This window comes from Ciconia boyciana, chromosome 10, assembly GCF_034638445.1.
Source record: "Ciconia boyciana chromosome 10, ASM3463844v1, whole genome shotgun sequence".
Classification (NCBI taxonomy): domain Eukaryota; kingdom Metazoa; phylum Chordata; class Aves; order Ciconiiformes; family Ciconiidae; genus Ciconia; species Ciconia boyciana.
Genome location: NC_132943.1, coordinates 30,030,678 through 30,045,132, shown reverse-complemented (window position 1 = coordinate 30,045,132; position 14,455 = coordinate 30,030,678). Strand labels below are relative to the sequence as shown.

Sequence of the window (14,455 nt, the reverse complement as noted above, 5' to 3'; positions counted from 1 at the left end):
TTCTACAGAGGCAATAACTTCTAGACAAGGAAGTGTGCATTTGCTCTATTGTTTGTTTGTGAGCTCTGAAGTAAAGCAGACTTTTAGGAGACTGGTGTGTGTAGTTCTCTGCTTACTCTTAGAATTACTGCTCTGAAAATCCTAATTGGTTTAGTATTTTAATAATTCATTTTACATTTCTACTGCCTGTCAGTGTTGCAGTTTAATCAAGAGTGTTCTCAGTAATGGCATCTTTCTGCCATCGAGTGGGGCTGGAATCACAGTCAATGTTGGCCTTTGATAAAAGGAGAAGAGAGTGAGAATAAAATCTTTAAATACATTTTTTGAAACTAGCTTTTGATCAGAACTGTGCCTGAATTTCTGGATTCTAAAGCTCAGTACCTATCACAGATAACAAAGAAATTAGAACAGCCCAGAGTTGCGGTATGTGATTTCTTTGGTCGTTTTCTGATATGACATGACATCAGACTGTGTTCGAGTTGAAATTAACCTAAATTATACTGACTGTGTACATTTTAGGTCCAGGCTGTAATGTGGTAAGTAGAAGGGCATTTGTGGACTATTTGTGTTATTGCAGCATTGAAGAAAATATTATTTAAGCATTTTTACTTTAAGTCTAGTGAGTTTGGGAGGCATCTTGTATTGTAGTATGTGGAAGAAGAGGGCGGAGAGAAGGAATTCCACTGACGAGGAAGGTGTAATTTCTCATTTTTCTTACCTTGCTTACCTAGTGGAACACTGGTGAAGGAAACTTTCTGTGTACCGCAAGCCATTCTGGAAGGTTATCATACACTGCAGCTCTGTACTGAGCTGTCTGTACATCTGCATCCTTAGAGTGCCAGTGCCGGGCTCACCTAAGAGGAGCATGCTAACTTCTGGTGTCCCTGTTTCTGCAGGTAAAAATGGAGATCTCCTTCCGACTACAGAAGAGGCTGAAGAACTGGAACGGGCCCTGCAGGCTGTAACTTCTCTTGAGTGCCTGAGTACCATTGGAGTACTTACACAGACAGATGGTGTGCCAGTTCAGGAGCTGTCAGATAGAGGGATAGGGGTGTTCTCTACAGGTGCTGGAGCTCCAGGAATGCAGTCCTTGAGTCGAGAGGTTAACACGGATCTGGGGGAGCTGTTGAATGGGCGTATAGTACATGATAATTTCTCCGGTCTGGAGCTGGATGAGAACTTGCTCCGTTCTGCTACCTTGTCCAACCCACCTACGCCCCTGGCAGGGCAGATCCAGGGGCAATTCTCAGCCCCAGCCAACGTCGGCCTTACTTCTGCCACTCTCATAAGCCAGAGTGGCCTTGGGGAGAGAGCCTTCCCAGGACAGTTTCATGGACTTCATGATGGCAGCCATGCCTCCCAGAGGCCCCACCCTGCCCAGCTGCTGAGCAAGGCAGATGACCTGATCACCTCACGACAGCAATACAGCAGTGACCATTCACACTCCTCACCCCATGGAAGCCATTATGATAGTGAGCATGTGCCGTCTCCCTACAGTGACCATATCACATCCCCTCACACCACATCCTTTTCTGGTGATAACTTGGCAGCTACCTTCTCAGCAGAGATGCCCATGATGGCACAGCACTTGCTCCCAACTCAGCTGGATGTGCCACTTAGCGGGGTGGTCAACCCCAGAACTCACTGGGGAAATCTTCCTGTCAATCTTGGGGACCCCTCTCCATTTAGCAACCTTCTTGGTGCAGATGGACACCTCCTGTCCACCTCCCTGTCCACACCACCTACCACCTCGCACTCAGAGACCACACAGCCTGCCTTCGCCACTGTGACCCCCAACAGCTCCAGTGTGCTTCCGGGGTTACCACAGACCAGTTTTAGTGGCATGGGTCCTGCCTCCGCTGAACTCATGGCCTCCACCTCCCCTAAACAACAGCTCCCTCAGTTCAGCGCTGCCTTCGGGCACCAGCTGAGCTCCCACAGTGGCATCCCCAAGGACCTGCAGCCCAGCCACAGCTCCATAGCTCCTCCCACGGGCTTCGCAGTGACCGGTGCCACCGCTACCAGTACCAATAATGCATCTGCGCCCTTCACCACCTCCAACTGAGCTTGTCTGCCTGGCTCTGTGCAGGTAGATGGGGGACCTGTGTTTTCTATCTTTCCTTTTTTCCTTTTTCTTTATTTTTTCTGTCCTCCCTTCCCCTTTTTTTTAAGAGGGGGTTGAGAAGAAGACCCCTGCTTCAGTACTGACCAGGGTTAGCCCTCTGTGAACCTTGCTGTAGCGTTCACATGTGCTTGTTACGCACCGGTGCTCATTTATTGCAGGCAGGTTCACCGTTCCCCAATAATTCCTTAAGGATACAGCACAGTTACTGGATGTAATTGATCTTAGCAGTAAGACCTAGAAATGGGAAGATACCTCAGATTACTGATGCATGTTACTGTTTCCTAGGGTTTGGATCAGTGCTTGCCATCCCATTAGCATCTGGTAGAAAGTTTTCCAGTGGGCAGAAGTCTCTTGATTTATTTTTTTTTTTAATTTACTTTTTTTCCAAAGGTAGCATCTGGCATGGAAAACTTGGCTGCACGCATTGATTTGAGAATGGTGCACTGAAGTCCTAAATCAAGATCATGGTTCAGAGATGAGTTTGGCAGTTTCTTAAAATAGTCTCTTGACCACCTCTGTGTGCGTGTGCGTGTTTAGGGTGCAGGGAGCAGCAGTTCCTTTTCTTCTTTTGGTGAAGAAGTGGGAGTTGTCCCCTTCCAGAACTGGTCACTGTTCTTACTGCATGCTGATTTTTGGTTTTTTTATTATGATGATTTTTAATTCATTGAGCAGCAAGGGGATCAGTTGACTGGTTGCCCAGAATCTGAAAGCTGATATGAAGTTATCCCAGGGAAAAAAAGAAAAACAGAAGGGTCATGGACTAGTGAAGATTCCTGTGCAGAAATTCCCTCCCTTGCTGAATTACTGTGGCCTTGTAGCATTGATGATTTGCCTTTTCAAGTGTGGCTTTGTCCAGAATCCCTTGTCTGACAGGCTGACAGGTATTTCCCAGCTGAAACTGGAAGAATTTGATTGGTATTATGCCCATCCACACAAGTCTAGGTCAGACCTTTTGGTAAGTTTCAAATGGATGCATTTCTCAAATTATGTCTAGCTATTGAGATTTTCTTGGATAGTTTTTTTCCCCCCTGGGAGCCATATAGTTTTTTGATGCTTGTAGGGTTTGATGCTCTGTATGGGAAGCTGAATGTATGTAAGGAACTAGCAGGTACCTATCGGCAGTCATGGCTAACCAAAAGAGAAATCACTAAAGCAAAACAGAGAGATAAGAATTCCTTCTGTCTGCAGGACAGTCTTGCTTTTACTGCCTGCCTGCTAAAGGTAGTATTCAGACTGTTTGGTAGTAATTTCAGTTCTTAAAGAAAGGAGTCCACTAGGTTTTAGATTTTTTCTTTTATTTAATGTTTTTTAATCCAAGAGATAACAGCAGCAGAAATTCTGAGGTGTTTACTTGCATCTCTTTATCAGCAAGGGAAAAAAGGAATTTGCTTGTGACTTTATAGGGCTCAAACTTGCTACTGTACTCTGACTTTGACTGTAAAAGTAGCTCCTACTTAAGTCTCTACTCTTCTTGGTTTGTATCTGAGATGCAGATGAGAGAGAATAGAAAATCCCACATTTCAGTCTCTTACTGTAGAAGACAGATTTCATTCTACCTTGCAGTAAAATGTTCTACCTGCATGTATTCTAGTCTAATTCAGGAAATTAAGAAATACCAAGCACATGTAATAGAGAGGCCTAATAAATCGTTTGAGCAAGGGATCATTGAATGAAGTTTAGATGCTATAGAAATTCATTTTGTTAGCAGTCAGGCCCACACCAAAATCTCTGACCCAAACCTCTCCTTCCATCTTGCTAAGGAACAGAATTTAAATGGGATAGGTCTTGTGTCTTCTTGCTATCGTAGCAATCATACTATCCCTCTTTTCTTGAAAGATTTGTGCTCCTCGAATATAAAGGAGTATGGATGATGCATATGTCCTTTTCTGAAATTGCAAGTGTATGTGGGTGGAGGAAACAAAAATTATTTTCATGCTTCTGTTGTTATGAAGTCCTTATTTCATACTTGGTAAAATAGATCTTAATAAGCCGAATATTTTAAAGTGGTGATTTAAATATGTTTGTAACATTTAAATGTTTTTAAATCATGTAAAAAGTTGAATTGAAGCCTATGAAATCCTGCTTGTGATTGTCCTGCTGATTGAGGAATGCCCAGTGGTATTGTGAAATGAGGCAAATCTGACAAGGCATTTATTTATTTTTGTATTATGTTCCCCATACTTTGTTGAGGAGACAACTGTTTGATTTGCAAATGATTTTCGTTGTGTCCTTATACCTTCTTCAATGTGTTTGGGTGACTGGCTGAAAAAGAGTGGAGAACTAGTATACCAAATGGTTAATTCTTTAATCTGCTTGTGTATTAATGTCATTTTAGAGGATGTTAATTTCTATAAATTGGTTTCAGGACTTTGGTCTTGAAATAGTTCTTGTGCCCATCAAACTCTTTAATGAAGCTGCAGCTAGTGCAGAGTGTATTTGCCCCACATCACATTTCTCTTTCTTAGCAAATGCTGGCGGGGGGAAGGGAGGAGAGGAACTGAGAGCCAAGTTCTGCCTGCTTGCGTTGGTATAAATTACAGAGGAGCTCTTTGGTCTAAGATCACTGGGAGTTTGTACTGGTCTAACTCAGAACAGAACCCAACTCCTAATCTGAGCATTGATTTAGACAGGGAATTTCAAAAGCTGTCAAAGCTATGCAGGTCTGTAATTCCCATTTGAAATCAATGGCCATTACATACCTGCATTCCTTTAAGGCAGCCTAGGATATCAACTCTCTTCCCCCACTTAGACTTCAATTTTTGTACATCCCTTGATGGCTCTTCCCTGAAAAGTGACTACATAACATTTTTCAATGAGCAAACTAAGTTTGCAATAAAGCTGCACTTTTAAAAATAAACTTCAGTTTGTATACATTTGAAATAGGAATCCCTCTGTCTTGTCTGACACAGAGTTCTGAAATGGGCCACCACTCTTGCCTTTTCCTGGTTCACCTCCTGTTTTTTCACTGCTGCCGACTTCATGGTTACAGCCTACCAAGCAGTTACGGGTCTTGATCTTAGCTTTACAAGGTGGATCATTCCAGGTGGGCTTCTACACCCACACAACCTATTGACTCTAGTGAATCAGTGTCTTACTGTTGGATGCGAGAGATCCAGTCTGAGAGCTCTGTGCAGCCAGAGATGTTTCACACCTCTTCCTCTGGGAAATACTGCAGGTCTGGTGAAGGTAGTCCTCAAGGCTGTTATTTATGTGGTTCCCGAGAAGAATCCATACTCTCTCGCAAAGGTTTTTGAGTATCATCTCCTTGTATAGCAATTAGCACTCTAATCACCCTTTCACCAAAGATCCAGTGTAGCAATTTCAGTCCATTGATTGAGATGGTCGATACCTGCCATGCCCTTTACGTGTTAGCAAATGGAATAAAGCTAGTTGAACCTAAAAGTTAATTTCTTTACATAAGATTTCAATTTTAAAGAATTGGAAAAAAAAATTAGAGTAAAATGCCAGTAACATCATTTTTGGTAATAATAGCACCTCAATTAGTCTTTGTACAAAAGTACTTAACACAAGATGAACTTTGACAGTGTACAGAGGCTCATCAGGAACAGCCTCATGCTGGCCTAGTGTGTAAGGCATTCTGTAAGACACGCTTTGACATTTCCTTTCACTTAGGCAGACTTTATGCCAACTTTGAGGGGAGCCATATGCACTTAGATACCTCAAAGTTGATTTATTCTTTGGCCTTGCAATTACTATGATACAAGAAGATGTATGTATGATGCAAGAAGATGGAAAAGATGCATCATTTTGTCTCCTCCTGCCTTCTAGTTCCTCCAGGTTCTTGCTTAGCTCCCTTCTCATTAGTATCATGCTTCTCTCTGGTTGGACATAAAGGCTTTAAACTGATAATGGTGAGAGGTAGCACAGTTGTAGGTCTGCCTCAGACATTGTGGAGAAGACGGCAATAGCTAGATTTCCCACTTCATTCAGCAGGTTAGTGAAATGAGGATTTGTAGTTCTCATTTGGAAAGCATTGGAAGGCCCCAAGAAGCTTATCACCTGCTAGGCAAAAATCAGAGATGGTACTGGAAGTACAAATGCAAGGAAAAAAATGTCCAAGGAGAGGCATCCGTAACAGCAAAGAGAAGCCAAGGGAAGTAGTGTTTTTTTTTAAAATGTTTTGTGGTTTGGTTTTTTTTTTTAGAGGGAGATAGGTATTAGTTGAAAAATTAATAAGTTAATTAAGTTTTGTTGTGAGCTGTTAGGCACAGTGTGATGCCACTCGCTGCAGGGGCATGGCCAAGGCGAAGGGCCCAGGATTGAACCTGCAAACCAGTAGCCAAATTCAGTCTCAAGTTTCATTTTGCGGTAACCACATCTAAATGCAGTCTGGGATTGAATCTGCTTGCCAGGAAAGAAGAGTCTCATGAAGGAGTACAACAACCAGTGTACAGGTGTCGCAGGCCCTGGTGGTTACATACACGTGTTGTTAGTCAGCTTCTGAACTCCAGCTCCTCCCTGAGCTCCTGCAGCATCGTGGCTGCTGCATTCCCTGTGGGCATCGGCAGGGCTCCAGGGGTATTTCTCCCTGTCTTTGCGCTGCAGTGAGCTGAGTCCACTGGTGAATTCTCCAACAGTACAAGCCTTTGGGCAGGGAGGCGGGAAACATTTTTAGAAGAGCCAGTTACCTGCAGTTGAATCTTACAAGACTTGTAGGGTGCAGGGATGGTGGCAGGAGGTGCTTTCAGCAGACAAACAATAGAAAACTAAACTGCAGTGATCTACTGCAGTGAGGCGTTTGCGTGGGTGTCTGGGCAGCTTCCCTGGTGGGATGTTTCCTTTGCTTTTGTATTTTTACCATTACGTGTGAAGGGGTCTCCTGTGCAGGCCTGTTGCAAGGTCTGGTGGTGGTGGAAATACTAACTGAAGGAAGAGTTTTGGGCTAATGTGCTGACCAGAGCTTTAGGTCTTTCTGATCTTCTGGTCATAAGGTCTTTCTGATCTCTTGGATAACGTTTAATGATGGGGTGTGTGGGCTGCTTCTCATACCTCCTTTATTTCCTTCCTCTCTACATTCTTCATCATTCTTTCTTTTATTCTCCCATTCTCAGATACTTCTCCAGTGTAAGTAATGCCAACCGGTAAGTCTTCCGTGGTCCTGAGCGAAAAGGAGGAGAGATTCCTGCAATTCATAATACACTTTTTGGATGCTAGAACAACAGTGCAATAGATCAAAGTATTTCTCAGATCAGTGAGTAAGATGATGTTTCACAGCACGCTAATATGTCATGAACTAGATGCTGAGGGTACAACATTGATCACGGGAGTGCACATGCTAGCAGTGGATGTGCAGGTGTTTTCAGCAAGAGTTTACCTTCTCACAGGTTCCTCTTCTTTTGAGAAGTGCATCAGTAGAAAGTAATGAAGAAAAGTTTAAATTATTCTTTTTAACACCCGCAAGCCCAAATAAAAGTAAGGAGGGTTGGTGGAAAAATCTACATTTGTGTTTACTAAACTTAAACTTGGACTTTAGGAGAGGTCTGGTCATGAGAGACCTTAGCTCTATCAGGTAAAGTTTTGGGTTTTTTTCTTTAAAACTAGACAAAAACACTGTTGTTGGGAAAGAAAAGTTTGGTGGAGGAGAAGGAGTTACAAAAGATGTGTCTTAGAACAATTTTCTCACTCATGTCTTCAGCCATTTTTTAAAAAAACAACAGTGACTGTTTTGGGAGCTTTTCCCTTTGCCATTCTGCTACTTCTCATGGTTGTTGGGTTCTTTGCTTTCTGCTGTTTTATTCTGCTTTCACATACTCCTTCTCTGGCTATGGAATAAGGTAGTGGAAGCATGAAAGGAGAAAGTGGGCTTGGCTGTAGGTTGACAGCAATGGTTGGAGAAGGCTTTCTTTTTCTGTCTCCTTGAAATAAGTGTTGGCACCTTTTCAGTCTGCTCTGGCTCATAGAATTTGGTTTGGAAGTGACCAGGATGAAACTTGGGCTTTTGACCTTAAAACTGTACTTATTCGATGTAGAAAAATGCATTCTTCCTACTCCTTCCCCTTGCTAGTCCCCCAAACACACACACAGTGAGATGTCCAGAGTACCAGTGTATCGACCGCATACGCGTGTTGAACTTGGTCCAGTAATGCTAATGTTTTACCTGCTTTCTGTTGTTGTCAGCCGGTGCCCACGGAGGTGAACTCTGTATAGGTAATGTTCCCAGATATCCTCTGGAAAACTTTAACTTTGGTGCAGATTGCTCTGATGTAGCTAACTGCGATGGCGTTGGCTTCTATCTTGGAGTGGACTGATTTACCCTGAAATGACTCTCTAACCTGCGTCTTAAAACAGTGTAGTTGGTTCCAGTGCAAATAGATTCATTCTGAAGTGATGGACAGTTCAATTCTCATGCAAAATAGCTACATCCTACCAGAAGGGGTTGAACCAGTTTCTCTGAACAGTGATGATCTTCACTGTACAGTTTTGGGTATGTCTCAGGGATTCCTTGTGGAAATAAGGGCAGTTAACAAAAAACAAAAAAAAGTAAATAGTTTTAAAAGTAAATAATAATTTAAGGTAGAGCGTCACCTAAGTGAGAGCGCAAGAAGGAGAAATCTTTGTTCAGTTTTATAGTCCACGGTGTCTGGCTTAGGGACTCTTTCTCTTCTCGGGGCTCTCATCTCAAGTTCAACATACAGAATCTTTTTCATCACGCTCAGCTTTAAACTTTTTATTTAAAGATACCCTTCCCCAATGAGCTTTCAGAATACTTATTGTAGATTTTAAGAGAAATGGTATATTAATTTATGCTATTAACATCACCTCATAAATTATAAGTTTTATACTAAAGCTGTATTGAGTGTAATGAATTATGTTGCATATGTGTTTTTAATAGCTATAAAATTATATACAAGCTTTTTTGGAAAAACAAACTAGTGAAGCACCTTTTTACACTGGATCTTTGCCGTGTCAAGGTGTACAGCTATTCTTTGCTACCTTGCAGATATCTATATCTATATATAGATACATATATAAATAAAATAAAATGGTATCCTGTATCAACAAAGCATAGAACTCTTTTTAACCCTTATATTACTGTTCCTATAACTCTTTTTAAATTTTATTTTGAGTGTTACATTCTGCAATAATTTATCCGTGGTTTGTACCTATGATTAGAAATTTAGTTACAGGGTAAATAGGTCAAATTAAAAGAATCCAACTACTGTAGCTGGAAGTTGTGAACCAAGTTTGTAAGACCTTTTCTTTTTTTTTTAATGTATTTATTTCCAGTTAGCTCTGTGAGTTGGAATTTGAAAAGTCAGAACATTAGGAATCTACGGTGTCTTATTCAGGATTTTTCCCCTCCTTTCCTCACAAAGGAATTCCCACTGTGACTTATAAATAGAATTAGACTGCTTGTGTGCATGTATGTATTATATATACACACAAAAAATATGCATTGGGGGGGCTGTATGTGCGATACGAATGTGTATATTGTAGGTCATAGTTTTGTAAAGAGAAAAGTAGTCAAGAGGTGATGGAATGTATTGTAGAAATGTGATTATTTAGTAGGGGGTTGTTATGTCCTCACTGTTGTATAAAGAACTGAAACTCTCTACTACATAATCTTCTGTTATAAGGCTAACTCTGATATCATGTCAATTTTACTGTTTTTTAAATGAGTTGCATTGAGCCCTGTTTAAAATGCCATGAAAATACCAAGCTCCCAAAGACAGCCTTTAAATAAAACAAATGAGGGAGGAGGAGGGATGGGAGAAATGAGCGATATTTTTCAGGAGAAATTGAAATGGGAAGGTCTGCATTTGGTGGGATGGGGAGGCATGGGAATTGCTGTATCTTTGCAAATTAATACCCAAATCTCCTATGGTCTGACTTGGAAAATGTTGTCAATCAGTGTACTTGTGTTTTCAAATTAGGTTGCAAGGGGCACTGTTTGTGGGGTGATCTCCATTCTGTAAAAGGATCTTGTCTGCAAAGTAGATTCTTTTCTTTCCTGAGGGTCTTGGTGTGTATTAATTTTTCCCCAAAATTGCTGTTGGGGGATTGCAGAACAAAATACAATTTCAGTCCAGGGAGTTTCACTTGTGCTGTGAAATTCTGAATTTAATTATGACCACTTAACTCTTTTTTCATAATTGGAGAAGGAAGATTTCTTTATGGGAGTTCTCACTTGAAACTGTGAGAAGTCAGAAACATTCTTACAGATTGGCATACTCTTCATACTGTTCTATTTAGGCTGGAGAAAGTAACCTAATTGTTATTTATTCATACAGTATCACTTTTAATGATGATGATCTTGGTGACTTTAAAAATCTGTTTAGAAAAACAGAACTTCCAGTATTGCACAGACATTTGAATCTTTTGAAGGCTTTTTTAAGCAGTCGCAAATCAAATCTTAGTTTTCAAATTTTTTTTTTATATCCCCCTCCCTATCAGTATGTTGATACCCCCCAGGCATCCCTCCCCCTTCCCCCTTCCCCGCAATTTGTTTCTGGCACATATGCATACAAGTGTAAGGGCAGGGAGGTGGAAGTTGTCAGAGGCCTTTCCTTCTGCTTATTTGGTGGTAATGGGAGTTAGCAGCATAAATCTTTATGCCTTTATGGGGAAGAATAGACCCATTTTTGTGTATACCTGTACAGAGAGATATATCTGTATATGAGATGTTGGTAGCACTTTGCTGAATGTGGACTTGCCCTCATGATGTACAATAAATACGTATGAATGCAATCAATCTAAATCTATATATACATGCATACAGATGTATAGATGGAATATACATTGTATCACACACATGTACATTAGTTGTAACATGAGTAAGTGTGTGAGCTAAAGAGAGAGACTATCCACGTAACATATGTGTAACAGGTAAGCACTTGTGCCAAACAAGGTTGTTTTAATTCTGAGGGATTTGGATGACATCAGTGACTGATCTGAGCTTGGTCACCATTGATTTGTGTTACCTCAGCCCTCACAGTGGAGTTTCCTTGGTACGTTTCTGCTTTTGTTCATTCTATATTAATACTCGTTGAGGCCTCTTGCAATGCCAACCTCTTCTGCTTCTCTGCTCCATTGCCTCCATTCCAGCTCCTCCTTGTCCCCGCATCTCTACAGTTTCTCTTGCTAGCAGCAATCAGCTTTAATGGCCCAATCCAGCTCTGCTTATGCATTAGGGCAATTCTTTTGGTGACGGTAGTGGCAGCTGAATTGGGCCCTGAGCACTTGCTTGAACTTACGCAGAATTTCCCAGCTATTCAACTGTGCTTGCATAAGACTGCGATTGATTTGCAGAAGAACACAAACTTTTCTTAGAACCCGATGCAAAGCTTCCTAGCATATTAAAAGGTTAACCCAGCATCGTATTTTCGAGGTAAATGTTCAAAATGAGAGAAATGCACCCACCGAAAATTACCGATTTTCAGCCCCAGGGAGAAAAAGTGAGTTTGGTTTGTGTTTCCCGTAACGCAGGCAGTAAGCAGAAGGCAGCCCTGTGCTCTGTGCTGAGCAGTGGGGTTGTCATCAAACATATCAAGAGAAACACAGCTTGTCACATTTTAGCATTATACAGATTTGAAAACGAGCTGCAGAGTTGACCATTAACATGCTAGCACTTTGCATCTAATTGTGTATTGAATGATCTTGCTTACGCAAGTAAATTGTGGTTTTAAGTATTTTATTTTCTGTTTTCTGGCTAAATGGAGCTTCTATATCCTTTTAGCAGAAAGCAGCTGTCAGAAACCTGCTCAGTCACATTTAAGCACTGTTGAAACTCCTGGCTAACTTAGGCTTCAGTTTCAATGTAGAATGCTGCTCCAGTTCTGTCATCGAGCCGTACTGCATTCCATGTTTTCAGTATGGATATGGCACGATTTTTCTTGGCCACAATTCAGCCATGGAATTTTGTCTTCCTTGCATTTCTATTAGAAAAAGGTAACTGGTGTACTGTTCCATCTGAGCTTTCATGCAATCATACACGATGATTTCTATAATACATATGTTCGGGCGTGTGTATGGGTATGTCTTTGTACTGTGTGTGTATAATACATATTTATACACACACATATATTATGCTATTTCAGTTTATGTATGTGGAGAATGTACCTGTTGGTTCTCTCCTGATATATACTCATGCATACGTATATTAAATATGTATATAGAGTGTAGATGTCCTGCATATACATGTGTATATGTTATGAACCTTGGTTGGCAATTTTTTTCCCCACTTTTTGCAGATTGCTGTCCCTTATGACATATTTTCACTGAAGCTGCATTATATAGAAGAAATGGAGAAATGTGTTATCAAAGTTTTATTTTAAAAAGGAGACTCTTAATTATCTAAAGCCATTTGTAATTGTCTTTTGAATTTTTACTAGAAGGGTTGTTATTTTAAAAAAGAAAAAAAAAAGAAAAAAAAGATAAAACAAAAAACCAAAAACAAGCAGACAAGCCCTTACTCCCACCATCACTTAGATGGACATAAGAAAGAAATGGAAACACAAGTTTCTAAGTATTTATTTCCTTCAGGGGTTCCCGAGGCATACTGTAATCGCATTCTACCCCATCCCCCCTTTTGTCCAATTATAATTAATGATTCATGGTTTCTTTTACACAGCTTTTCCCCTCATTACTTTACTTTCGTAAATCATTGCTCACCTCCTACATTCAGTAGTACTGATATCACTAAGGAGATTTCATGTCCTTTTGTCCTTTTCAGGAGAAATACCAGTGCATCACTATTGTGTTACATTTTAACATACTTTGTGGAGGATGGATGTTTTTATTGAAGATGTCTGTAACAAGTCTTTAACTTATTTAATGTGAGAAGCATTCATTGGAATCTATCATTTGTTTGTTTGTTTCCAACAAGTTTCTGCAACTGTTTTTTTCACCAACATATTAAGTAGTTCCCTTCTTATTTGATGCCTGAGGTTTTAGGGTTTGGGTTTATTGTTGTGGGTTTGGTGTCCCCCCCTTCAATTCCCCAAAATGTTTATCTGCAAGTGGAGCAAAACAGATGTCAGAATCTCAACCAATATCCTTTTTGCAGTTAAGGGTAAATATCTTTATCCTAGATTTAATAAAAGAGAAGGTGGCAAACGGACAATCTGAAGTGCTTAGAGGGAACGCTCACTCTTTTTAAGGCTGTCTCAGAGAAGTTTGTGTTTGGTGTCATTTTAAAGGTAGCTTGATCACGCTTTGATATCAGAAACAGCCTTGTAACAAAGAGCCTCGTACAGTTGTTTGGCCACTAGAGTTTAAAATGTAAACAAGTTGCAGTGGGAAGGCAAAGGTGAGGCAGTGTATTTTGAACCAGTGAATTGTAGCTTGCAAACGTACCGATTTTGAAGTAACTGCATGGTAGCAAGGATTAGCAGTCTCTTACACCCCTTCCCTCTTCCCTCTCATCCCCGACACGTGTTCAGCATACCGTACATTGGGAAAAATAAACAACTTACTCCAGCAAAGCTAAATCCACTTAATGACTGCTTAAAGGGAACATACAAACCTGCATTGCTGCATCCCGTCTCATGGTATTAGCTGGAAGACTAGCTAATACGCACAAAAAGCCCAGTCCAGGTTTCTTCTGCGGATGTGTTGCTTTCAGAGAGTGTGGTGCATGGGGATGCCCGAGAAGAAGGGTCCCTTCCTACGGGGTCCCTGGCAGCGATAGCAACTCACACTACTGCTTCTAGTGCTGGAGGCTCACGGACAGCATTCCAGGGGCGGGTAGGAAAGCTCGCGTTTGTACTTTCCCTTTAAATAGGAAAGGTTGGCTTACATGTTCCTCATACTTCTCAATGAATGTACTGTATTACCATTTAAAAAAAAAAATCAATGAAATGATAATAGATTGGTCTCCTTTTGTTATCTGGTCCTTGTTTAATTTGTTTAAGGGTTTTTGTATACAAAAGTTTACATTTTTATGTATATTTTTCTTGTGTAAAAACTGATGTAATATGTGTATAAAACACTGTATGTATTATCTGTATATAGTGTGACAAAATGATTTTCTTTCTTTCTTTTGGATGTATTAATAAATCTTGCTGTGAAGTAGCTGTGTTTACTATTATGAAACCCTCTTCTCCAAGCCATTTTGCTAAGTCCGAGATGTATGAATATTGCCCAGGTGGAAATCTAATCCATAAAGTGATTTCTCTTTTCTTTTAAAACATATCCTAAGTACAGTTATTAAACTGTCCTTCGCTTAGATAGCTGTAGATTCTGATTCTGCTCTTGCTTATTCTCTACTGCTTTCTAATGACATTAGCTAATTAGTTTTGCAAACAAACTGGGGTCTTCAGTCTCAGTCCTGATTCTAATTATAGTGCTTTCTAGCTGTGGATCACTGGC

General features: G+C 40.6%; 1 protein-coding gene across 5 annotated transcripts in view; it reads left to right on the top strand.

The window, feature by feature from the left end:
• INO80D (INO80 complex subunit D) overlaps positions 1-14,119 on the top strand; it is a 46,243-nt gene extending 32,124 nt beyond the window's left edge. For 3 of the 5 annotated variants that reach the window (XM_072874502.1, XM_072874498.1, XM_072874499.1), the window contains one exon: positions 897-14,119. In XM_072874502.1, coding sequence (XP_072730603.1) covers positions 897-2,065 — 1,169 coding nt within the window. In that variant the 3' untranslated portion in view covers positions 2,066-14,119. The remainder of the gene's footprint in view (positions 1-896) is intronic. The other 2 variants (XM_072874500.1, XM_072874503.1) reach the window with 2 other exon arrangements.
• Positions 14,120-14,455: the final 336 nt, after the last annotated feature.